Source organism: Patella vulgata, chromosome 1 (genome assembly GCF_932274485.2).
Source record: "Patella vulgata chromosome 1, xgPatVulg1.2, whole genome shotgun sequence".
Taxonomy (NCBI): Eukaryota; Metazoa; Mollusca; class Gastropoda; family Patellidae; genus Patella; species Patella vulgata.
In genome coordinates this window covers 4,933,634-4,961,288 of record NC_065879.2, presented here as the reverse complement: position 1 = coordinate 4,961,288, position 27,655 = coordinate 4,933,634, and the positions used below count along the sequence as shown (strand labels likewise).

Genomic DNA, 27,655 nt, shown 5'->3' with positions numbered 1-27,655 from the left:
GGCCGTTGTGCCGCTGTCCGGGTAAAATTTCCCTCATAGCACAGTGTATGGCGTATGCCTGTCTTCGTTAGCCCAGTTCGGAGCAGAACAGTAGGACGTTAAATCCCATTTCATTTCATTTTGTTTGCAAGAAGAGTTCAAGATTCAGAGCTAAGGTACTTGAAGTGGAATACCAAGATGCTGAGGGGGTCTAAGCTCCCCCCCCCCCCCTTGGATCTAAAAGAGTATATATAACCTCTCGAAAATGTTGTATTTGGAAAGTGAGAGTTCAATTTTAGGGATAAATCCCATCCCTGGGTAGTTGGTCATTTTGTCAACATCCATGTAATTCTGCAGTATTTCAGGTCGATTGGAGAGGAGATCTGCCCAGATTGAGAGCTTATTTCCATACAGACTATCTGGCCTTTCCACTCAGTCTTAAAAGAAACTCTCCCAACTTTGAACAAAATTAAACTACAGACACATATTGTTATCAGTATTTACAAAACTTAATGTTAGGATGTTTAATTTTAAATAATTAAATTATAAACAGGAAGTGAATAAGGAAGGTCAGCTAGATGTTAACTGATAAGAATATGTTTATGTATATGTGATTTCCTGCAGATATAACAATCGTAGAAGGGAATATGGCATTGTGACTCTGTCACGTTGGCTATAAATTAATTACATTTTAAGTAATGCCTGTATCTGGTCACCATATAACCCTTTTCTGTATCAAGTACCCATATACCATAAGTACCCCTTTCTATATAAATACCATAAGTACACCCTTTCTCTATGAATGCCATAAGCACCCCCATACCATATAACCTCTTTCTATATGAATACCATAAGTACCCCCATTCCATATAACCCCATAGTATATAACAACCTTACCATATAATCCCTTTCTATATGAATACCTAGGACGTTAAACCCCATTTCATTTATATGAATACCATAAGTACACCCTTACCATATAACCCTTTTCTAAATGAATATCATAAGTACCATAAGTACACCCTTACCATATAACCTCATACCATATAACCCCTTTCAATATGAATATCATAAGTACCATAAATACCACTATATATACCACCTACACTCATACCACTGTACCGATTCTCAATTTTCAATTTTACAGTATATTTTTAATGATGTAGTAGTTTTTCTCGAAATGTATCCTACTTCCTACACTCGAGTTTCCTTAGTTAAATGTATCAATTTGAATTCTGACCCAGAATACACTTATTCTATTCATTGCTTTCTTAGTTGCAATAACAATCTGCTGAAATAGCTGGTGAAAATGTGGTAAAGTGTTTAACTATACCAATAATAATACAAATACTGCTTTTTCCTGCAAAATCATTACGTAAAGTATAGTTTCACTTGGGTATATTCAAAGCTCTTTACTTCTAACAAATAAAATGACCAAAACAGATCAATCTGATTAAAACACAGATCTATATTTTTTTTTTTTTTTTTTATACTTTTGATGGCCTCCACTACATGAAAATCTGACTGGTTTTACTGGAAGGTTGCGTCAGGGGTCCTGTGAGCGGCTTTTGACCCTATGATGTCAGACATTGATTAATCAACCAGTGTTGACGTTTCTAGTGATTTACCCACAGTTCCATGCATTGCATGCCAAGAACTCGCCATGCCAAGAACAGACCGTTTCATTGGCTAATCCCTAACCCCATCCAGAACACGTCAATGATATCAATTCTTTCAGATCCTAGTGTAGTAAAGACAAATAAAACGAAATTTTGAACTATAAAAGAACGAAACGAAATAGGACCTGTGTTTTAATCAGATTGAATAATAGATATACTTAGTTTTGTTGTGGGGAGGAAAGAATTGAAAAAAATAGAGAGAAACTATTGTTTAACATCCACTCCACACAAACCAAACCAGGGTATTTTACGGACTCACAAATCGTATAATTTTATTTCAATAATTTGCTTGCATGTAGGGATCGTTAGCAGTGGGGTGGGGGGGGGGGGGAACTAGAGGACCCAGAGAATATCCACTACTCCTTGTCACATATAAGTCGGAATCAAAACCATGCCTTAGTTTTGTATTTAATCTTTTCTGATATATCCTCCATAATACATCAAAAACATAACCATTGTATTAGTTTTCAAAATTGATAACAAAAATAAATGGAATGCATATCAAAGTATGAGGCTGGCTGAAAAGTTCTGCAGCCCACTTCTTTAATATGGAAAAGGAAGGGGTATCATCCCCTGAAGTGGAGACCATATTAACTTGATGACTGCCCTATAGTCTGTTTTATCCATTTCTAGTGATTTCAATGGGTAGGTTCACAAGATGGTCTGGTAAGAAGACAATAATAACACTACAGTTGCAGTTCTTAGGTCTATGATGCATTCAATGATTGTATTTGTTGGCTGAAAAGTTTGTTTCATCCCAACAGATCCATTCTTTTCAGACTTAAAACTTTTTCTAAATTAATTGCATATCCTTTATTGTCAAAATTTATAACCATTACATCAACTATAAGTATCAAATCAAGCAATACAAGATCTATTATGAATTTCCATAAACATGCATAAAGATCAATTTTATCCCAGTACAAAAAGAAAACATATTACTTTTGATAAAGCGTAATGATTTAATAAAACAGACATAATAAAAGTTTTATGTAACAAAAGTAATAAAACATTCTTTGATGGTGTGGGAAGTCAATGGATCATATCTCCTGTGGGGAGGATACTCACAAAAGCAATATATATATATATATGGCACTGTGACTTCATTAAGTGTGAGTTCAGGTAACCAAGTTTTATTATGATTTACAATACACCAGGGAAGTGTTAAAACACAGCCTAATCAATTTCCCACGAATCAAAAGTCAACGATTATTACATACTACGGGATACATCTAATACTATTCCATTAAATGTTAATAGCAATAACAGTAGCACACCCTCTCGCCAATGAGAAACTAGTTTTTCCTATTAAAAAAACACGAGTGTTTGCACGTAGGTTGGCAAATAATGCACAAGATAAATTGACTTTCCTGTTGCTGTCTGCAACATAGTTTTCCCATGGATAAAATTGGTCACTTACATCATTCAGTTCGTTTTTTTTTTTGTTTGTTCCATTACTGATTTATGATGTTAAATTAGAACTAGATCCAAGTCCAAAAAAGTTAAGCATCTTGCAGGAAAATTAATTAAATTAAGTAATAGCAATTTATGACTTGAAATTTAATCTCAAACAAGGATTATTCAATGGTTTACCAACAAAAGATTCAGGGTATCAGCTTCAATGTCCGTATAATTAATCCAAATAGATCAATGCTTCTAAACACACTTCAAAACAAAGCAGTAGATGTTTAACCTGTCTCTTAAAGTTTCCAAGAATCAAGAACTTAAGAGAAGCTATAAGCTTACCGTTTTTTAATTTTCTAAGAAACTCATCAAATGTTATACAATACTTTTGTAGGACCTTAAACCCCATTTCATTTCATTTTATACAATCAGGGGCGGATCCAGGAATTTTTCCAAGAGGGGGTTAGCCAGGCTCCTGTTAAGGAAGTTTGACAGTTGACAATGCATGATGCCATCATCGTCTCTAAATTACGTAGGCATACACATTGAGCTTTTTAAAGAGAGAGATCCAACACCCTGTTTGATGTCAATTTTAATAATGAATTAATACGATCACATTGTGATATCACACATATCATTATTTCGTGCTTTGAATGCCCATCCCATCCCATCCTATCCCACCATCAGATGATAAAGGATAAATCACACGACCGTTACACTAACTGTGTAACACATGGTTCAATTTTATTTAAATAATTTTCTTATGGGAGGAAACCGGAAGACCCAGAGAAAACCAACGAGGTTAGACAGGCGACCCTACTCAATACAACCGGAGAATCGAAACCATGCCAGTTGACTCAATGACAGACCTTATGATACAGTGCGCACATGCTAACCATTCGGCCATCCAACCCCACGTCAAGATTTTCTGTTTCCATCCTTGATTTATTACATTTTAAAGAAGACATTTTCATATCTATGTTTGAAATTTTGTTCACCTTAACAAATAAATTAGTGATTAATTGTATAATAAATAGCTATATATCAAGACTTATCTCTGAAAAACATAAGGATTACTAACATTTTCAACCTTTATACTTATTATTAGCACAAATAATTGATACCGCTGTTACTGGGAGTGAAAACTATGTACTATCGAAATTATTCTGTTTTTATAACTAACTGGCAAACAATGTGTACTTATTTAAAACTCTCCATTAAATATTGTCATCACTTTTTTGCGATGTTGTCTAATCTTATACCAGATAATGTATATTTAGAAGCAATGTATAAAAATTACCGTTTGCGAGTTGATAATTGCTTTGCAGAAAATAAAGTGAATTATTTAGGTTACATTTTCAGTCATGTTTGTTTATTTAGGCAATGAATCTTAGCCAAGCTTTTACTTTTAAACCATGTTCTTAATCAAGACAATCGGAAAAAAAGTATCTGTAACAAATACAACATAAAGATCATGTCTTCTGAATATTTTTTTTTTTTTTTGCCGAATCTATTTCAGTATTTGATCTTTACGGGTGTCTGTGCTCGAAACAAATGTACAATACCAAGTGTCTTTTGATCTGCATGGTTTCTGCACGTTAATCTGATGTGCATTGGTACTTAATTTGTAAACGCTCGCATGCAGAATGCGTTTAATAACTAGCGTAATAAACAGAGAGGATTCTCCATGGCGTTAATGATTGAAAACATTGGAACCATGCTGGTATTTTATATCCACCCCATCAAATATCCGCATGTGAAAAATATGCTAATGTCGCCACCAAAATAATCAAAAAACAATAAAAAGGCATTTTTATGAGTTACCAGCATAAATAAATCTTAGTAAATTAAAGACTATTTCCGCTTGAGTATATTATATTCATGAAATGCCCAAACTTTGATCGCTACCAATTCATATTTTATTTCATATATTGATTTAGTTGTCAATCTGCTGGTAATTTGAGAGCAACCTTTCACCCAACACAGTTATAAAAAACTGAGATCGTAATCACCTAATTATGAATCGGTTGTAGTGTGGACTTAATGACATTTCTTCTTTCTTGGAATCAGTTTCCTGAACCCAAAGTCATAATATCTCTTAATTCCAAGTTTTCTTATTGTGAAATTGGCAATTTATAGGAAAATATGGATAAAATTCCATGCACGATATAAGACAGCATGCAACATATTTGATTGGAATGAAAATTGTTATTTCAAATTATATCCTGTACATGTTGAAACCTATCAGTATTTTCCCAGCTGAGTCAGAATCTAGTTGTTCCAAAAAAAACGGGGAGGGAGAGGTCGGCATTATGTCTAGATAAGAAGAGAGAGAGAGAGAGAGAGAAATGGGGTTTAACGTCCATTCGACACAAACTAGGTCATTTCGTGACTAACATATGGTTTAATCTTTTCATTTCAATAATTCGCTTGCGCACAGGGGTCTTTAGCAGTGGGAGGAAACTGGAGGACCTAGAGAAAACCCACAAGGTTGGACAGGCGACCCTACTCCTTGTCACGTACAACTGCGGAATCGAAACCACGATTAATTTCAGTGTTGTTAAATGCAACATAAGTTCTGAATCATTTAATTTGATTTCAACATGTAAGATATACAAACAAACTGACTGACGTCTATTATCCAATAGTCTAGCCATGCAATATTTATTATATCACCCTAAATCCATGTGATTACTAGTACATGTGATTAGATCGGATGGATTAACCATATATATCATACCTTGTTTGATTAGTTCAGATGGATTAATAGTATATATCTTACCTTGTCTGATGTCGGTGCCAATAAGTGGGTTAACTTTCTTAATACGTTCCTTACATGACCTGAAACAAATAAACATTATAATTAATCATATGATCAAATCATATCAATAACAACTTGTATAGATATAAATAAGGGAAATATTTACAAAGTGAATTGTTATCTTCTCTGGGAATTTGTATCTTGTATTTTTTGACTTGTAGTCGTCCTGCGTTATCTCTTAAGAATGTGCATCATTATTTTTGAATATTAAGTGCAGAAGGACTGCACCACACATGGGGCACAAATAAACCAACTTCCATTGAAACACAGAGAGAGAGAGAGAAATGGGGTTTAACGTCCACTCAACACAAACTAGGTCATTTCGGGACTAACATTTGGTTTAATTTTATGTCAATAATTTGCTTGCGTGTAGGAGTCTTTAGCAGTGGGAGGAAACTGGAGGACCTGGAGAAAACGCACGAGGTTGGACAGGCGACCCTACTCCTTGTCACGTACAACCAGAGAACCAAAACCACGTCATTTGACACAATGACAGACCTTATGATACAACGCACACGCGCTAACCATCCAACCCCACCCCACCCCCATTGAAACAAGATTTTGTACTCCTTACAGCCCCAAATTCTCCTAAAATATAATGCCAACATAAATTTAAAATCCACTTTGTTACAGATTTTGAAATAGACAAGGCTAATTTGAAATGCCGGGTCCACCGCTCCGGTTGAATTCTCAGTTACAGATAATTGCAATGAACTTTATAACAAAACTAGTTTATGAAAAAGGTAACTGGCGTATCAGAGAAACCTATATTTGCTATCAACCTTAATCAATTTATCCCTTTTATTAAAATCTGACATGTTTATAAGATATGTACGTATATAAATGATTTGATTAAGGTATGTTTTTATATACACCAGTAAAATTACATATGGTAATTATTTATTCACAATTTCTTATTAAATTCTTTTCTTTTTCACTCCATTAACTTAAATTAGTCTAAACAAAATTAAATCTGTCAGACAGAAAGCTGACTTGGTGCAGGTAGAAATGATGTCATGTTCTCTAGATTATGTAAGAGCAACATGTAGGACTTAGACCTCCTCCAAAAATACCTGGGTCAGGTAACCTTAATTACAGGTATTTTTTTAATTTTTTTAGCTGGCGTTATCAAGATCATGTGCTATAGAGTAGTCCTGTCAAAATTGAAGATTTCAAGTCGTCCAGGAACCAAAAGGCAGTTATAATTTCTATTAAGTTTAACAGGTTGCACATGAAATCACATGGTCTGTCATTGAGTTAAGTGATGTGGTTTCAATTCCCCACTTGTACATGACAAAGAGTAGGGTTGCCTTGTGGGTTTTCTTAGGTCCTCTGGTTTTCTCCCATTGCTAAAGACCCCTCCCTACATGCAAATAAATTATTGAAAGAAATTTGAACCATATGTTAGTCCCAAAATGACCCAGAGAAAACCCACAAGGTTGAACAAGCGACCCAACATTACTCCTTGTCACGTACAACCGGGGAATCAAAACCATGCCAGTTGACTCAATGACAGACCATATGATACAACATGCATGAGCTAACCATTCAGACATCCACCCATCCACCCCCACCCCCAGTGACAATAAAAGACATGTGAATCAATAGTTTGCCATACCTTACGTTATTGATTGATTTTAATAAATTTGGACAAATATGCGTTATTGGTAAATCTAATTTGGGCTTATAGTCTCAAATATTGTGCTATTAATTGTAACAAAATTATTTTAGGAAATCTAAAAAGGAAGACTTCATACAAAACACTTTCAAATAAATTTAAATTCTAGAGTGATGCTCAAACAATTCAGTTATACACTTCAAGTGGAAAAGGAAAGAAATTTAAGAAAATATTCAACTGTTTTGAACATACTGAAGATCTGAGAGCTGAAGATGTCTTCTATACAATGTCTTTTGTAACATTATCAAAACAAGTTTCAGAACTACATTAGCATTGATGAAGGTTGTGTCTCCTGTTTCATACTGAAATTACTATAATATGGCATTTTACTACTAGCAAATGAATGACCAAATACAGATTGCAGGGCAATGAAACATATGCCAACTGGCAAAAAAGTTGTCCAAGTACCTATGAGCATAATTGAAGTTCCCACTGAGAATAGTTCTGAAACTTAAATTATTAAAATTTGCTGAAAATGGGGAGAGGGAGAAATGGGGTTTAATGTCCACTCGACACAAACTAGGTCATTTTGGGACTAACACATGATTCAATTTTATTTCAATAATTTGCTTGTGCGTAGGGGTCTTTAGCAGTGGGAGGAAACCAGAGGACCAAGATAAAACTCATAAGGCTGAACAGATGACCCTACTCCTTGTCACGTACAACCGGGGAATCGAAACCATGTCAGTTGACTGAATGACAGACCTTGTGATACAATGCACAAGCGCTAACCATCCAACCGTCTAATTAGAGTTCTTCTTATGATTAACGGACGGAAGGCCTGACAAGGACAGCTGTCTAGTCGTTCGTATGTGACGAAAACCGAGGTCCCGTGTACATATTGGGGTGCAGGTAAAAGATCCCATGGCAGTTGGAAGTCGATATAAGAGTAGGTCGTAGCGCCGCCACCCGGGCAAAATTTCCCTCATAGCACACTGTATGGCGTATGCCCATCTTCATTAGCCCAGTTTAGGAGCAGAACAGTAGGACGTTAAACCCCAATTCATTTCATTTCTTATGATTAACAGTATAGACAACCAATTTAAATTTCAGAAAAAAAATAAATAAATACAACGTAAAAAGTACTAACAAGATTTTTTAATATCACACTACGGAGGAGAAAATAAAAATGTTGAAATCAAACCCACATTAATTTTAAAACTACATGTATATAATAGCTCTTAACGCAAACGACAAACAGATGACCACATTTAAAAACATGCCTCTCATGAGTTGAACTTGTCGAAAGAAAAGAAAAACACATGGAAGAAGACGAAATATTTTTGGTGCAAACTTGCAATCAATTTTATTTTTGTAGGATCTATTTCAAAGATTCTTCCAAATCTCCCACCCATAATAATTTACATTATCCTAAATTGTCAAAAATTGTGATCATAAAATGTTTTGTCCTTGAGATTCTTTTTTTCTCACAATTAAGTGTGTGGCCTGTTTTATTGAAACCAGCTGTGTAACTCTTAATAAAAGAAGCTCAAATTGACACCCTTACTCATGAAGGGGTTACGAAATCTTCCAAGAAAACATAAGTTAATTTTGCCTTAAGTACAACCAGATGAATAAACATTGTTCATATTTTAATTAAGAGAGAGATATGTATGTTATATACACCTAAATAAGCAAGTTACATATCCACTTCATTCCTATCTTATCTGTACTTAGTACATATACTTAGTACTGTCTTATCTGTTTTGACTAGAGAAATACAACTTTGATTCAAGCACTCAATTCTGTTATACTTATAGATAGATCGGAAAAATAACTGATACCTTGATTTGCACAATCAGAAAAAAAAACTGATGCACGAAAGTACAATCAGAAAAATTACTGATACCTGGAGTTGCACACGAAAGTACAATCAGAAAAATAACTGATACCTGGAGTTGCACACGAAAGTACAATCAGAAAATAGCGAAAGTACAATAAAAGAAAACAACTGATACACGAAAGTACAATCAGAAAATAACTGAAAACGAAAGTACAATCAGAAAATAACTGAAAACGAAAGTACAACAAATTCTATCAGATATGTAAAACTCTCCAGGAGCCATGGTGGCTAAGTGGGTTAGGCACTGGCTCGCTAGCCTGGAGGTCGGGTGTTTGATACCAGCATTGGCTGAGAAAGTACATCAGAATTTTCCTGACAAGGTTTTCCCTTGTCAGTGGCGCAGGACGAAAAAACCGAAGTCTCATGTTTATATTGGCATGATCGTTAAAGATCCCTTGGCAGTTGGAATTCGATATAAGAGTAGGCCATAGTGCAAGTCTTCATTAGTCCAGTTTAAGAGCAGAAGAGTTGGACGTTAAACCCCATTTAATTTCATTTTGTAAAACTCTCAAATAGCTAAGAAAAATGTTCCAGAAAGAGTAAGCATACCCTGCTTGATGTAAAATATCCCTCACTCCTTGGACCTGGATTCAAAACCCTTGGGTCCAGTGGCCAATAGCAAAGTCACCACAGGATAGATGTTTCTTCTATATTGGGGGTCACATTTCACTGTGTGCACATGGGCTTTGATGTATGAGTCTAATTATTTGTATTTTGCCAGGGTATGAAAAAGTCTCCTTTTATCACCTAATGTTTCCAATGTCAGCCTGGGTGCTTATTGTTTTCATTTCTCTGGTTGAAAGAACCTTCAGATTATGATGAATCAAATTAGAAGCAGACCAAATAGAATCAGTAACAATTAAGGTACAAAGATGACAACATGTCCAAAACAAGAGACATGGATGTCAAAAATATATTCTTGCTTTGTCACAAAGTCAGCTTATGATAAACCAGTATGTATCACACAGGCCTGTTTTGTTCTGTACTCATAATAAAATTAAAGTTGGAATGGGAGGGACATTTTCCCGTCATATTTCCAGGAGGGAATTTTCTGGGAAGTTCAGATGGGTGGGTTGGGGGAATATTTTCTTCGCTCATTTTATTTGGTGGAATGATGTTATTAAATTTTAATTCATTATTAAATTTTTAGTAAATTTTAACATATTGTTGATAGAGATACAAATTAAATATTAAATGAAACTGGGTTTAACGTCCTACTGTTCTGCTCTGAACTGGGCTAATGAAGACGGGCATACACCATACAGTGTGCTATAAGGGAAATTTTGCCTGGGCAGCGTCACTATGGCCTATTCTTATATCGAATTCTAACTGCCAAGGAATATTTTATGAGCATTCCAATATATACACCGGACCTTAGTTTCTTCATTCCATCTGAATGACTAGGCAGCTGAGATAGTTGGATCCCAGATAACCAATCGCAATGAAAAATACCATCAATAGAAACAAATATGAAACAATTTTCTTCGCTCATTTTTACTTTTAATTCATTAGTAAATTTTAACATACTGTTGACAAAGATATATCTGGGATAGTTCGAACCCAGATAACTAATCTCAATGATAAAATACCAATCATGAAACAATGAGGACTGTGCCATACGTAATCTGTATTAAGATGTCTGTGGTCATCAATCACTGATTAAACCAATGAGCTGATCGCGTTACACAAACTTGCGTGCAGCGTCTGCTCATGCAGATAAACAATTCAAACTGTCAACAATGTGTGAGGTCTTGTTTGATACGACCACATGCACAACGTAACTTGTAGTATATCAATAGCATAAAATCAATGCTTCTATTTAAATTTAAATCAGGAGGTTGTCAATCTTAATCTTTAAGGGACAATCTGTATTCCTAAATTTCCGGTCTTCCTTTGGGATAGAATGAGTTCAAACATCCAATCAACAATAATTTGGTCATTTTGAAACACTCCTGGGGGGGGGGGTTGGATGGCCGAATGGTCAATATGTGCGTTGTATCAAAAGGTCTGTCATTGAGTCAACTGGCGTGATTTCGAATCCCCGTTGTATGTGACAACGAGTAGGGTCGCCTGTCCGACCACATGGGTTTTCTCCGGGTCCTCTAGTTTACTCCTACTGTTAAAGACCCCTACGTGCAAGCGAATTATTGGAATAAAATTGAACCATATGTTTATCCCGAAATCACCTAGTTTGTGTCGAGTGGACATTAAACTCCATCTCTCTCTCTCTTTCTCTCTCTGAAACACTCCTTCAGGGACAATGTCTTTCTGTTAAAATAGAATGAATTTTAATAGAACATCATCACGATAGTACAGTCCTTTTGAAAAAGATAGTGGCATTTCCAACTATGTTTTCTTTGAATTGTTCAGCACGTCCAAATCACTATGTTATTTGATACGAAAGACAATTTTGTCCTGTCAGTGCATTCCACCTAGTTTTTCTTTGATATCTTCATTATGCCCAAAAGGGGTATTAACCTTTCTGTCAAAGACCTGTAACCCCTCCCATTTTCTATCTTATTGGATATTGAGAATTGACCTTTCCGTCAGAGACCTGTAGCTCCTCCCACTTTCTATCTTATTGAATATTGAGGGGTATTAACCTTTCTGTCAAAGACTTGTAACCCCTCCCATTTTCTATCTTATTGGATATTGAGAATTGACCTTTCCGTCAGAGACCTGTAGCTCCTCCCACTTTCTATCTTATTGAATATTGAGGGGTATTAACCTTTCTGTCAAAGACTTGTAACCCCTCCCATTTTCTATCTTATTGGATATTGAGAATTGACCTTTCCGTCAGAGACCTGTAGCTCCTCCAACTTTCCATCTTATTGAATATTGAGGGGTATTAATCTTTCTGTCATAGTCCTGTATAACTCCTCCCATTTTCTATCTTACTGGATATTGAGGAGAATTGGTATTTCTAACTATTTTTTCTTTGAATTTGTCATCCCATCCCATCGAATTCCAACTGTCAAGGGATCTTTTACGTGCACGCCAATGTGTACACAGGACCTCGTTTTTTTCGTCCCATCCGACCAACTAGATAGCTGTCCTTGTCAGGCCCTCCACCCCGCATCACTGACAAGGGCGAACCATGCCGGAAAATCTGGATGAACTTTCTCGGCCAATGCAGGGATCGAATACCCGACCTCCAGGCTAGCGAGCCAGCAACTTACCCGCTTATCCACCGTGGCCTCAAACCTATGTGTGGGTGTTTCTTATGAAATATAATAAGCACAAAACTAAGTAGGTATGTTTCATTAACCAATCTGATTAAAACACAGATCTATATTTCGTTTCGTTTTTTTATACTTTCAATGGCCTACACTACATGAACATCTGACAAGTTATAGCCATAGGTCACGTCAGGGGTCAAAAGACCGACTTTTGACGTATGACTTCAGACATTTGATTAACCAATCAGCATTGATGTTACTAGTGGATTACCCACAGTTCCGAGTAAAAAAGGTCAAACACTCGATTCGACAGACCATTTGGTTGGCTGACCCCTCATTTCAAGCAGAATACGAGTTAAATAACAAGTCTTCCAGATCCAAGTGTAGTAAAGACAAGTAAAACAAAATTTTGAACTATAAAAACGAAACGAAATAGGATCTGTGTTTTAACCAGATTGATTGATATGATTATAAATGACAATAAATAATTAATTTTAATACAATAAAACGATATGTGTGTGTCTTCATGTGATATAATAAATAATTTGTGTACCTTATTAAATATAACAAACGTCAATCGGTAATTATTACAATAACAATAAAACTATGTGGGTGTCTTCCTAGATGTCCTAGATGTAATAAATGCCAATCAATCGGTAATTAATTCAAATACAAGAAAATATTTTTTTTCTTTTGTAACTTGCACGAAAATAAAACTATGTGGGTAACTAGCTAGATGTAATAAATGCCAATTAGTAATTAATTCAAAGATGAGAAAATATTATTTTCTTTCTTTTGTTATTGCACAAAAATGAAACCCTAAATAAATAGTAATAGGCAGGAAGGAGGATGAAATTGATCAATTATATTGTTATATGTATAAATGAATCGCATGTTTAAGTCAACAGATTCCTGTTATTTTTCACGGCTATCAATATCCTATAATAATTATACCATGTAGCGCCAATTAGACCAGAATTGAGATCATGAGACAACAACCTTTACCGTACCTTTGAACACGTAATATCAATTAGTTTAGATTAATTTCTCTTCACTAAGTTATGTAATTTGATTAAGGGAATACTAATAAGGCATGCATTATGGTAACAAGAGCGTGTAATTTGATAACCATAAGAAAATAAATTTCTGTATTATTATTATGGTAATGATCCTACTTCGTCCACTCCTCAAAGTCATGATGATAACAGCATGTGGTTTAATCATCCAGGACAAAAAAAAGAAGAAGAAATGAAATTTGAAACATATCCAAATTCCTATCCACCAAGTGTTGATCCGCTACATTGCTCACAGACACACTCTACCGAACCCGCTTTACTTTACAATCTGGTAATTGTTGATTCGACAACTGTGGTGATAAAACAACTATGGCAATCCAACAACTGTTGTGATCCAACAAATCTGGTGATCCAACAACTGGGGTGATAAAACAACTATGGTGATCCAACAACTGGGGAGATAAAACAACTAAACAAAAACCTATGGTGATGAAACAACTATAGTGACCCAACAACTGTGGTGATCCAACAACTGTGGTAATAAAACAATTATGGTGATAAAACAACTGTGGTGATAAAACAACTATGGTGATAAAACAACTATGGTGATCCAACAAATGTGGTGATCCAACAACTACAGTGATAAAACAACTGTGGTGATAAAACAACTATGGTGATCAAACAACTATGGTGATAAAATAACTATGGTTATCCAACAAATGTGGTGACCCAACAACTGTGGTGATCCAACAACTGTGGTAATAAAACAACTATGGTGATAAAATAACTGTGGTGATAAAACAACTATGGTGATCAAACAACTATGGTGATAAAACAACTATGGTTATCCAACAAATGTGGTGATCAAACAACTGTGGGGATAAAACAACTGTGGTGATCAAAAACCTATGGTGATGAAACAACTGTGGTGATCCTTTTATGTAGGCCTACTGGTGATAAAACCACCATGGTGATCCATTAATGTACAAGGCTGTTTTCTGTACATCATGGACGCATGGTTGGAGTAGGACAGGGGCTTCTTGGCAGGAAAAACATCCAGTAATTTGGAAAGCACATAAAAAAATCCATAACAGCTGGAATTTGATGAAGAGTAGACAGAATTTGTATGAAATGAAATGAAATGGGGTTTAACGTCCTACAGTGTGCTATGAGGGAAATTTTGCCCGGGCAGCAGCACTATCGCCTACTCTAATATCGAATTCTAACTGCCAAGGGATCTTTTACGTGCATTCCAATGTATACACGGGACCTCGGTTTTTCATCTCATCCGAAGGACAAGACAGCTGTCCTTGTCAGGCCCTCCACAATTTGTATCATATGACACTGCAGTCTTCATTAGATCAGTTGGTGCAGAAAAGTTGGAAGTTAATCCCATTTCATTATAAAATTTATGTATTAGTTTCATATACCTCACCAGAATGTAATAAAGATCGAAGACTGTAAGCACAGGTGTTCACTATAACTAATATTAATATAATATAGTCTCTCTTATCATCAGTCATCAAATCTTTTAATATGACAGATTGTCTGAACAAGATAAAAGATCTCTAAAACAAATAAACATGATAATAATCACTTCTAAACTCAACACAGAGTATACAAAATACTTACTTAATCTTCTTTAGTATTTGAACATATTAACACAGGGTACAATTTTATGGATACACTGAGTTTAATACTAAGCGATGTTTCGACGAGGATACCCTGGTTGTACGTGACAAGGAGTAGAGTCGCCTGTCCAACTTTGTGGGTTTTTTTCCAGGTCTTCGAATTATAGAAATAAAATTGAACCATATATAAGTCCCGAAATGACCTAGTTTGTGTGAGTCAAACCCTCCCTCTCTCTCTCTCTCTCTCTCTCTCTCTCTAAAGACCAGGGTATCCTCATGGAAACCTCGCTTACTTAACCCAAATTACCTGTCTACACATCTAGTCAATTTAAATACAGGTCGTAATCCGAAGACTAATGGTCATCAGTATGTCTTGCTGATTTTTAATTAGAACTAGAGGAGTAATGCTAAGATTTTTAATGAAAAGTCATATCATGTGTTCTACTTAAATCTAAATGTAGAATTTTAGTATGGATTTCTGTAATGGTACCTACTGGGTAGAAGGTCATTTTTAGATTAATGGGAGAGAGAGAGAGAGAGAGAGAGAGAGAGAGAGAGAGAGAGAGATGGGAGCAGAACAGTAGGACTTTTAACCCCATTTCATTTCATAGATTGCCCATAACAAACGACCAGTGAAATAATTCACAAAAGTTATAAATTCATCATCAGTCTAAAATCTCTTTTTACCAATCTTTAAAAAGTCACAATTCTAATTTAAACTCTTTAGATGCCAAAAACATAAAATGTCCACAAAATGCCCATAAAATGTCCATAAAATGCCCATAAGTCCATAAAATGCCTATAAAATGTCCATAAAATGCCCATATAAAAAAAAAAGACCAGAAAAAAAAATCACAAACTTGCTAATTCATTTTAATCTAGAATCTATTTTTACCAATCTGTAGAAAGTCACAGTTCTAATTTGAGATTTCAAAAACATAAAATGTCCACAAAGTGTCCATAAAATGCCCATATAAAAATCGACCAGATAAAAAAAAAAAATTTAAATTCATCTTTAATCTAGAATCTATTTTTTATTAATCTGAAAAAAGTCAAATTTCTAGTTTAAAGTTGCTAAGTCTCTTACTTAATATCATCCAAAATCGTGTGCCATAATGTGTTTCAGTGCTATTTGTAATAAGGGACTCAAAAGACAAGGCTAGGCATATTCCACAAGTCATGTCAAACGGTGATGCTATATTCTTATCTGGAGAGCATCCGCAATAAATACTATCGCCGTAGACTGGAATAACCAGACGCTAGAGATTGACATTCGATTGAGACTTCTGGCGTATTTCGCCGAACCTAACTGAATAGAAATTACAGTAAAAAAAGAAACGATTGAATGTAAATCAATTTATATACATTCATATTACATTATTGTATGCGTTGCGACCCATTTGTGTCAGTTTCTAGGTCCCAAATATTAGCGATTTAGCTCCTTTAAACCCTTTTGATGCCAAAAACATAAAATGCCCATTAAATATCCATAAAATGACCAGATAAAAATCAACCATATAAAAAACACAAAGTTGTCAATTCATCTTTAATCTTGAATCTTTTTTTTACCAATCTGTAAGAAGTCACAGTTTTAGTTTTAACCCTTTAGATGCCCAAAACAAACATGTAACTGTATAATATAGATACTTCTAAAGGTAGGTATTGTTTGACGAGTCAACATGGTATGTCCACACTAATATATTGATATTCAACACGACGCGATGGTCAAACAAAACTAATGATGACAAGGAGAGAGTCTTACCACTTTAAGTGCCGATTATTGACCACTTAGTGGACATTTCATTACATATTAAACAAACCAGAATCAAAAATCAACGGACATAAAAGGACGCAAAACTAGGAAACAAACGATTATTGAATAAATGTACATATAAAACGAATTTATAAAGGAATGGCCTGAAGATACAATTTCTAATTAGCTTTAGTGTCAATTATAAAAGGGAAGCATTATTTTTTGTCTTCTGCTGATACCGGTGTGACAAGATCATGAATGCTGTGTTTGTTTTGAATGACACATGAAAGAGCTTCAACCAAAAGAGAGAGAGAGAGAGAGAGAGAGAGAGAGAGAAAGAGAGAGAGAGGGGGGTTAATGTCCACTTGACACAAAAAAGGTCATTTTGGGACTAAAATTTCATTCAATTTAAAGATGTAATTTCATATTTTTAAGTTATATTTTTAAAATGTATTAAAATAAAACCTTAAAATAGATGGTATCTATAAACAGTCCTATAATTCACTATTGCCAGTTAAGAAATTCGTAAAAATATCATTTTCAACTTCAAATTCAAACGTTGAAGATAGCTATTCCATTGGGGGAATAGGAAAACAAGGGAGGTAATTGTGTTATTATTTCCTGTGTCAATGATTTTTAAGTGTGGGAAATAATGCCTATGATCATATAATAGTGAGTTGACAACCTATTGAGCAAAAGACATAGAAATAATTATGTTTTGACTTTCTTAAAAAATATGAAATTCTCACTTTGAACAAGTCCAAATTCTTGAATTGAAGAATACAGAAACATGGTGATTCACAATCGAAAATAGTTGACCACTGGTCAACTGGTGTCTTTGGCTATTTGGAATTTGTTAATTTTACATGGCTATTATCCAGAAACTGGGACCAATTTTCCAACTGACAGATAACTCACAGTTCTGGCTCCGAGTTTACAAAGCATTCTCAGACTTAAGTTAAGAATTTACTCAACTTTCAAACACTGTTTAAGAGAAATATCTGTGTTCTAGAAACACAAAACTTTACACACGAGTTTCTTATTGGTGTATTTGATACATCAAAAAAATAAAGCTTTTATAAAGAGCTATATGTTAGTTAAAATAAGGCGAACAATTTTGCGAAATTCTTAAATTAAGTCTGAGAATACTTTGTGAACTTGGGACCTTGACTTTGATTCAAATAAGAAAATGAAATGAGGTTTAACGTCCTACTGTTCTGCTCCTATACTGGGCTAATGAAGACGGGCATATGCCATACAGTGTGCTATGAGGGAAATTTTTCCCGGACAGCGGCACTATGGCCTACTCTTATATCGAATTCCAACTGCCAAGGGATCTTTTACGTGCACGCCAATGTATACACGGGACCTCAGTTTTTCGTCTCATCCGAAGGACTAGACAGCTGTCCTTGTCAGACCCTCCATTCTGCACCACTGACAAAGGAAAACCACGTCGGAAAATCCCGATGAACTTTCTTAGCCAGATTCAAATAAGAATGTAAAGGATAGATCTGCCACATTTAGACACTGACACCTCACAACCTTGACGTTTGTTGCCATGACAAATTGTGTTTTATAGCATTACTATCTGGCAGTATCTCATTAATCACATAGTATTTTCCAATTTGATGAAAAAGTATTTAACAAAATTTGACTTTTATGAATTGAACATTACATCCCGGATGAATCAATTGTCCCGAAAGATCATGGTCAAGTCAGGTTTAATTCTATTATTGATATACTTGGTCTTAATAACGAAACATGTGGACATAAATCTAAATTCACCTACAGAGTGAAGGTTTGATTCTCAAAATAACCATCGATCTGAAACGTATGTTAGCCCACATTTTTAGTGGTCTCTTAATTTCCTCTCTCAATCTGTACATCAACCTAATTTGGTACTGTGGTCAAAGAACCAGGATAAAGTTAATTAAGGAATAGACAATGACCCTCAGACCTCATTAGTGAGAGTATCATTATGCTTCATACAAGTATGGCATCCCTTTATACAAGTATCCGTATGCTTGCTACAGGTATCATTCAGTATGCTTGCTACAGGTATCAGTATGCTTGCTACAAGTATCATTATGCTTTATACAGGTACCACTATGCTTGCACAGGTATCAGTATGCTTGAACAGGTATCATTAAATTTGCAACAAGTATCATTAAGTTTGCTACATGTATTGTTATGCTTGATACAAATATCATTATGCTTTATATAAGAATCAATATGTTTCATACAAGTATCATTATGCTTTATATAAGTATCAATATGCTTGATGCAGGCTTCGGTATGCTTGATACAGGTGTTGTTATGCTTGAAACAGGTATCATTATGATTGATACAAGTATCATTTCCTAGCATACAAGTATCATTATGCTTTATATAAGTATCATTAGGCTCACTTGGGCTTTATAATCCAGTCTTAATACAAGAATCATTATGCATTATAAAGCATTTCATCTATTCCAATTTGTAGACATTGAAAAATATCATCTGCTACGAATTATTCAAACTTTTACTTAATAAATAAACAATATCATTGGGAAAAACATGGAGATCTTGAACTTTACATTCTACGAGGGGGAGTGTCTCGGTTCTCACATTACGGAATCTGTTTCAAGACTCTGCAGATATCTACAGTATGTATGCCCAATCTTTTCTCCGTCAAAGAAAAGGAAATATGATTTCCTTGATATTGCATGTAACACGTTTCTGTGATATCAAACGTAAATAAGCTGAGTTTATTTTGTAATGTTGTAACATGTCTATGGGGTATGACAGATTTTGCGGACTGCCTATGATCTGACATTTACGTGTCAAGCCTTTATGACATTTGCGTTCTTTCAAGTGTATCTCTAAATCTAAATACCAGCATTTAACTCTTTCAGTATTCTTAAGCACGAATGAAAATTAATGGAACTCATTCTAATAATGCACATATGACTAAAAATGGCCCAATATTATGCTGACAGCGTAACATATGATTTAATCATTAATAAGGGTGTAGTTCATCTCATATGGTATCAAATATTCTCAATGAAATCATAATTACGCATATCTGGCAAATATAACCTTTACTAAATATTAAAGATACATTATGGGAGATTAGATAAAGAGCTGACCGTTCCCACTGCAATAGTTAAAATTAGATAATGTAATTGATCTACTCTGAACCGAGAATTTAGCAATTGAATTTCGGGCCTAGCCTCGACGATCATTACTAAAGTCGGTATGATAAAAAACATAGTCTCGATTATCCATTTTTTTTTTATCTAATCAGCAGCAGCAGATTGGGTTCTAATCCAGTAAATATCGGAGGCTAGCGATGCCATGGAGAGTTGATTACGATCTGGATAGGTTAATGTCTAATTAATAATTTAGATAACATTTCAGGCCTTAAGAAAGACCTGCAATTGGCAGATTTAGCTCTTGCATAATGTATGTTTAACCATTTATGAACAAAAGCACCGACATGTGCTTTATTACACAGATATTTTAAATGCCTCCATGAAATTTATCTGTTAAAAATTGTTCAAATTTACTTTTATATTTATTTTCTTTCATAAAGAGAGAAATGGGGTTTAACGTCCACTCGTCTCAAACCAGGTCATGTCAGGACTAACACATGGTTCAATTTTTTTTCAATAATTTGCTTGCACGTAGTGGTCTTTAGCAGTGGGAGTAAACCGGAGGACATGGAGAAAACCCACAAATTTGGACAGGCGACCCTATACCCCTTGTCACGTACAACTGGGGAATCGAAACCCCGCCAGTTGAGTCAATGACAGACCTTTAATATGATACAACACACACACGCTAACCATTCGGCCATCCAACCCCCCAAGGAATCTTTTACATGAAATACTTTACAGTATAGATATTATTTGCTGATCAACAAAATCTAGATCAATCAATCGATCAATCAACCTGAATTGAATTTATCTAAAGAGCAGCACAAAAACAAAATCTCTGTTTTTTCGTTTGATCAGTTAAATTAATTAGAAATTCAATTGATGTTTACAAATCAAAACTTATAATTTGTGAATGAAGTAAAGCAACAATGAGTTGTATTAATGATGGACAGAAACAGAATTATTTATAAGGATCTGGATAATAAGACCCCCACCTAGATGTAAAGTTTGACCTTTAAGTCGTAGCTTGACATGGCTGGATGTCGATATTTATCATACACAGATCACCTTAACTGTTGTATGTTTCTGTTATCCAGACACAACAGATACAAAGCTGGTAATTAATTGGTCTTTTTCTGTCCGTCTGCTGATGTAACTAGGCAGTTGCAGCCAATCAGTTTAATGTTTTATTGAGAAGAGAACAATACTATCAATCGACGTGGGTGATGAACTTTTCACCACCTTAGTACCAGTGGTTGATGTTAGTGAGGTAGTTACTGATACTATAAAACTAACAAACATTGACTGACTTCCAGCCTTCAACACTTGTTTTTCCATACCTTTCTATCAAAAACACATTGTAGCTCAAGTCAAAACCTTTACTTTCAAAAGTCATCCAAAATAATCTAGAAATCGGTGTAACAAAATCTTTACTTTCAAAAGTCATATAAAATAATCTAGAAATTGGCGTAACAAAGGTCTATGATTACAGAAAGGGCATTTTAATTCTGTCTGTAAAGGAACAGTTTGCTTTATTATTTTTATCTTATTATTAACTAAATGAAAAGAATTACTGTTGCAAAATTATTCGAAAATCAAAGCTCAACTTTTAATTCCTGGTGGGGGGGGGGGGTTAACTTAAAAGGATTACAAACAGGCTCTCAGTGTCAACTAATATAAATAGATTATGATGGCAATGGCACTGAGGAACGTTCATACAAATTAGGGAGCCAAGGTGGCTAAGTGGGTAAGATGCTGACTCGCTAGTGTTCGATCCCTGCATTGGTCGAGAAAGTTCATCTGGAAGGCCTGACAAGGACAGCTCTCTGGTCTTCGGATGGGACGAAATACTGAGGTCCCTTGTACACATTGGCGTGCACAAAAAAGATCCCTTGACAATTGGAATTCAATATAAGAGTAGGCCATAGTGCCACTGTCCGAGGAAAAGTTTCCTTATAACACACTGTATGGCAAATGCCCATCTTCATTAGCCTAGTCGGAGCAGAATATTTCATTTCTACAAATTATATATAACCTTACTCAAGACAAAATTCTTACAGAATACATTTGGTACTCCTAGCCAAGGAAACACTGACACTCTTCATGAATAAATAACACAAGTGTTGGTGTGAAATAGCATTTATTATTCAAAATGACGATATGAAAACATGAGATGGGATTGTAAGCAATATCCAAATTTAAATTACAATTTTCCTAATTATTTCCAGAAGCTCATGATTTCTGAGTAAGTTTCGTTTTGGTTTGGCTTCTACATGTATAGTCTTTATCAAGCAATGCTTGTTTACAACAAATTATATTTTATATTATTAAAGATACATTATGGGAGATTCGGTAACGAGTTGGCAGTTCTCACTATAATAGTTAAAAACTAGATAATGTAAAGGCAATTTGGTGAAAATTTCATTCAAATTGATCCACTATGAACCGAGAACTAAGCGACTGAAATTCCCATAAGCCTTGGTCATCATTACTAAAGTCAGTACGATAAACAGCATAGTCTCAATTATCCATTTAATCGTTTAATCGAGAAGGAAAGTTATGCAGTAAATCGGCTCATAATCCACTAAAGATCGCAGGCTAGCGATGACATCGTGAGTTGATTATGGTCTGGATAAGTTAATTAATGTCTAATTAATAGTTTATATAACATTTCAGGCCTACAGAAAGACCTACAATAGGCAGATTTAGTTCTTGTATAATGTATTTTTAATTCTGCTGATACATTAATTATTTTTGGAAATATTTTAATAATCAGTAATTGTATTCCATATGTCCTGTGTATATCCCGTTATAAACATTCATTATCTTCTCGGCTGTACGTGACAAGGAGTAGGTTCGCCTGTCCAACCTTATGGGTTTTCTTCAGGTCCTCCGCTTTCCTCCCACTGCTAAAGACCCCTATGCCCAAGCGAATTATTGAAATAAAATTAAACCATATGTTAGTCCGTAAATGACCCAGTTTGTGTCAAATGGACGTTAAACCCCATTTATCTCCCTCTCTCTTTATCTTCTATAGGACCATGTCCTGTGCATTTCCCGTTAAATAAATTAATTATCTTTTATACAATTCTGTCTTGTGTATTTCCCATTATAAACAGTAAATATCTTCTATAGAATTGTTTCATGTTTATTTCCAGTTCTGTTTCTAAATACCAATTAAACAATTTTCAAATAAACATAATGCCTTTTATATTAAACATTTCGAAAAGTCTTTTTTTTTTCAATTGATTTTTTTTAAATTTTGAAATAACATTTTACTCTTTACTGCATTTCAAACACTATTCATACACGCCTCTATTACATAATCCGGTTGATTTATCATGAAGTTGGATATTATTTAAAATTGAATACAATATGTAGCTTGCAACAAAAATACTGTAATGTCATTTTTAAAGTGCCATATTGATGAAATATGCCGATGGCAGCTGTTCATTGTTCAAACCAGGCTTTATGTTTAGTGTTCTTTGCAACAGATCTACTTTTTATATTATCTAATATTTTGACAGCTTTATTATTCTTTTAATGGTTTTCAAACTTATTTAATTTATACATACATGTTCAGTAGATCTGGATAAAAACGTCAGACATTGAAAATTTAGAATTGTAAATGAATACAATACACACATGTATACCAACCTGTTTCCAGTCAAACATTTCTGATTTATAAAAATATTGGCAATGTAGCTTTAACGTGCCACTTTCAGCTGCTTATATTCAGTCATGCTTACTATCTTGGGAGAATTTATTTACATTCCTGTTTTTAAAAACAATGTTGGCTGATCACATATTATACACAACAACTAAAAACAACTCCTTTTTTAATACTACAAGAATTGAAGAGATTCTATTTCAAAAATTTTTAAATGAAAATCGTCATTTAGGGGATTTTGAATCTGCAGCAAATTACAATAATATGAAAGTAGAATCTCTAAATGGTTCAATTCCTTTCAGAATTTACAAAGATAGGAAATGAAATGAAATGGGATTTAATGTCCCACTGCTCTGCTCCGAACTGGGCTAATGAAGATGGGCATACGCCATACAGTGTGCTATGAGGGAAATTTCACCCTGGCAGCTACACTATGGCCTACTCTTATATCGAATTCCAACTGCCAAGGGATCTTTTACATGCATACCAATGTATACAAGGGACCTCTGTTTTCCATCCCATCCGAACGACTAGACAGCTGTCCTTGTCAGGCCCTCTGGCCTGCACCACTGAAAAGGGGAATTTAGCAACATGACATTTCTGGTAAAGTAGACATGCTTAAGTAAAGTTACCAATCACGACCTTGCATCTTTCGAAGCATTACACGCTAAAATGTCCTCGAAATGAATATTTACTTTAATTAAGAATACATAAACAAAATACCAACAGTAGATAATCGGTCAGTTCAATCAGATTAAAATAAAGCCTATTAACAGAGAGCGAGAGAGAGAGAAAGAGAGAGATAGAGAGAGCGAGATTGGGTTTAACCTCCACTTATCACAGTTAGTCATTTTGGGACTAACCTATGGTTCAATTTTATTTCACTAATTCGCTTGCGCGTAGGGGTCTTTAACAGTGGTAGGAAACCGGAGTACCCGGAGAAAACCCACGAGATTGGACGGACGCCCATACTCCTTCTCACGTACAACTGGGGCATCGAAACCACGTCAGTTGACTCAATGACAGACATTATGATACAATACACATTCAGGGAGAAGGGTTTTACATAGGCTAAGTCTGTTCCCCAATCCCAGATACAACACACATGCGCTAACCATTTGGCAATCTCTCTCTCTCCCCCCCCCCCTCAAGGCCTATTAAAAGATTTACCCATTAATTAAAGGTGAAACTGGCTTGTTTACTCATTCACATAGGAGGCTACATATTGATAAATTTTCAATTCACCATATCTTTGTAAATACCAAATGGATTTGAATTATTTTGGGGCTGAATTTCTTTTCACAGATACAACTTCCACAAAATGTCGATCAGTGGCTTTTAGTGTATTTCTGGTTTTCCCTTGTCAGTGATGCAGGACAGAGGGCCTGGCAAGGAAGGCACAATGTATAGTCTTTCGGATGAGACAAAAAAAACGTGGTCTCAGGTAGACATTGGCACATGAAAGAACCCTTATTTGAAATTCGAGATATATAAAAGTAGGCTGAAACACCACTGTCCAGGCAAAATTCCCTCATAACACACTGCATGCCCGCTTTCATTACCCAGGATGTTAAACCTCACTTCATTTCATTTATAAACCATATCAGCTTTATCACGACATCATCCTATTTCCGTTTGATAGAAAATACTTAAACTTCTATATATCAGAGAGAAACGTGGATAACGTATGAATAACTTACATGCTAATGGTGTTTATCAGTTAAAATTGTGATAAATTTGTTGGTTTTTTTTCTGCCAGTCAATGATTTCAATGTAATAAATTTATATAAAATTCTACATGTACACAATATAACTATTATAGTATATAGTATTACATTTCATGCGTGAACAAAATATATTTTAGAATTTCTAAACATCAGCTGGAAACATTTTAGTACTATGTGAAAGAAATTGCAACTATGAAATTGTATTTGATGGAAAATAGTCCATGAACATAGTCTGGAACTAAAAATGGAGGGAATCATCTGGAAACATTTTAGTACTAATGTGAATGAAATTGCAACTATGAAATTGTACTTCAAGGAAAATCAGCCCCCATGAACACAGCCTGGGAGTGGAATTAGAGGGAATGAGGAATCTGAATTTTCAGTCAATCAATCTTTCCTCTAGCAAATTTGTATTAATTTGACAATTTTAACCAAAAAGATCATTTTTGCAAATTTTTTAAAGATACATTCCATCTACGAAATTAGGCCATCTTTTTGATCCACAAAACCTATATTTATTTGAAATTATGGTATTTTTAACAAACTGGAAAAAATAACATTTTATAGACATAAAATACATAGTAATTAAAGCGGAGTGTCAACCGCTGTTTGGGCCATTGATATATATTCATGCTATCCATTGCGTAACATGTGTACTATGCAATAACAACCGTGTATATTTAATTAATCAGAACTTTGCTTGAAATATTTCATAAGGTAACATATTTTTGGTAATGAATATATCAATCCACAGGAGTTTGAATATATTTTCCAGTCAATGGTTATTTGTTTCACGTCTTTAAAGCTTTGTTGAAAAATATTTCAACTTTAAAAAGTTATGACATTTGTATTCAAATTCTCGACATTAGTTGTCATTATCAGTAAGCAATGCTCAATTACAGAAATAACTTCTGGGTAACCTAACCATAATTACACAACCGTTTAAGATAAATTAACTTTCAAACTTTTGAAAACATTTCCATACACTGAAGGTGTGGGAGAGGTATATAATAGTGATATATTGAAAGTATTTAGTGCATAGGTCATATATTCATGTCTTACAATGACTTGAGGTATTTAAAAGATATAAACATGTATATATGATTTATCTAACGTTACTTACCAAATATATATACCATAGGTAAATAAGAATAGTATATTGATATCTACCAGTATTCAACAATACATATATACATAGTAAATATATATATATATATATATACTATAAGACCATTACACTTTAATCCATGCCATTTCTTAATTACATACATGTATGTATTTACATGTATGTATTATTTTTTCAATAACTGTTAATCTCTCAAATTAAAGAGTAGGCTATGAGTGATTTCTTACCTTGTTTTTCACAAAAGTCAGAGTAAGTAAAAGTAGATAAAAACTGTTTATGAGTTTTTTCCCCAAACGTTAACGCACAGATAAATGTAAAAATAAAATGTGTTATTCCAATTTCACAATCTCTCTCAAATTTACATGTATCCTTGCAAGTTTCACAAAGGTCACAAAAAGATACACACAAAAATTAACTCGACTCAAGTTTACCGAGTTAAATACATCTATGAGAGAAGTTGTATAAGTTTGAAGAGGTTCTTATCTGACTATGACTGTCGAGTGAGAGGAGGATTTACACTATGATGAATAAAACTACCCAGTTACAATAGTCCCGCTGATCTCAGTAATAGCTAATGATACGAGGAGCCCCTTTAACACTCTGGTATTCACTACTATACGCTATCAGCCTTTACGGTTAGCCAATAACACTACAGCTTGTCTTGTATACACACTGCTGTTAATACAAGGTTCCAGTAAGCTAAGGGAGAGAGACCCCAGTCAACAAGGGCAACACAATAGGAAAGGTAGGGATTGTTTATATCTTTTGTATAATGTATGATTCTTTAGGGTTTGTTTGTGAAAATAACTTCTAGCCATAAAACTAGGGACAAACAATAACAGTTATAGTAGCTCCTATACAAGCTATCATTATATCTATATCTATTCATTTCAGCATCTTTCAAAAGCTGAATGATCTATGTTATAGTTTTCTATAAAAAAAAAAAATATCATGCACTATGCACACGATCTACATATTGCTATATTTATATTTGTGTGTCACAATGTGTGAT

The 27,655-nt window shown here is 34.6% G+C and overlaps 2 protein-coding genes across 3 annotated transcripts in view; one reads left to right on the top strand and one right to left on the bottom strand.

Annotated features, from left to right (window-relative positions):
• Positions 1-27,655, bottom strand: part of LOC126808473 (uncharacterized) — a 230,454-nt gene that overhangs the window by 113,988 nt on the left and 88,811 nt on the right. The window contains exons 1-2 of one of the 2 annotated variants that reach the window (XM_050533194.1): positions 26,871-27,119; positions 5,845-5,903 (exon numbers count right to left, since the gene is read on the bottom strand). Coding sequence is in view for 1 of the 2 variants with exons in the window: in XM_050533193.2 (XP_050389150.1) it covers positions 5,845-5,903 (59 nt within the window). In the remaining variant the exon portion in view is untranslated. Of the gene's footprint in view, positions 1-5,844; positions 5,904-26,870; positions 27,120-27,655 lie in introns of those variants that run through there. The other variant, XM_050533193.2, reaches the window with a different exon arrangement.
• Positions 27,219-27,655, top strand: part of LOC126813376 (uncharacterized) — a 126,365-nt gene continuing 125,928 nt past the window's right edge. Inside the window, exon 1 of the mRNA XM_050539144.2 lies at positions 27,219-27,388. The gene's annotated coding sequence lies outside the window, so the exon portion shown is untranslated. The remainder of the gene's footprint in view (positions 27,389-27,655) is intronic.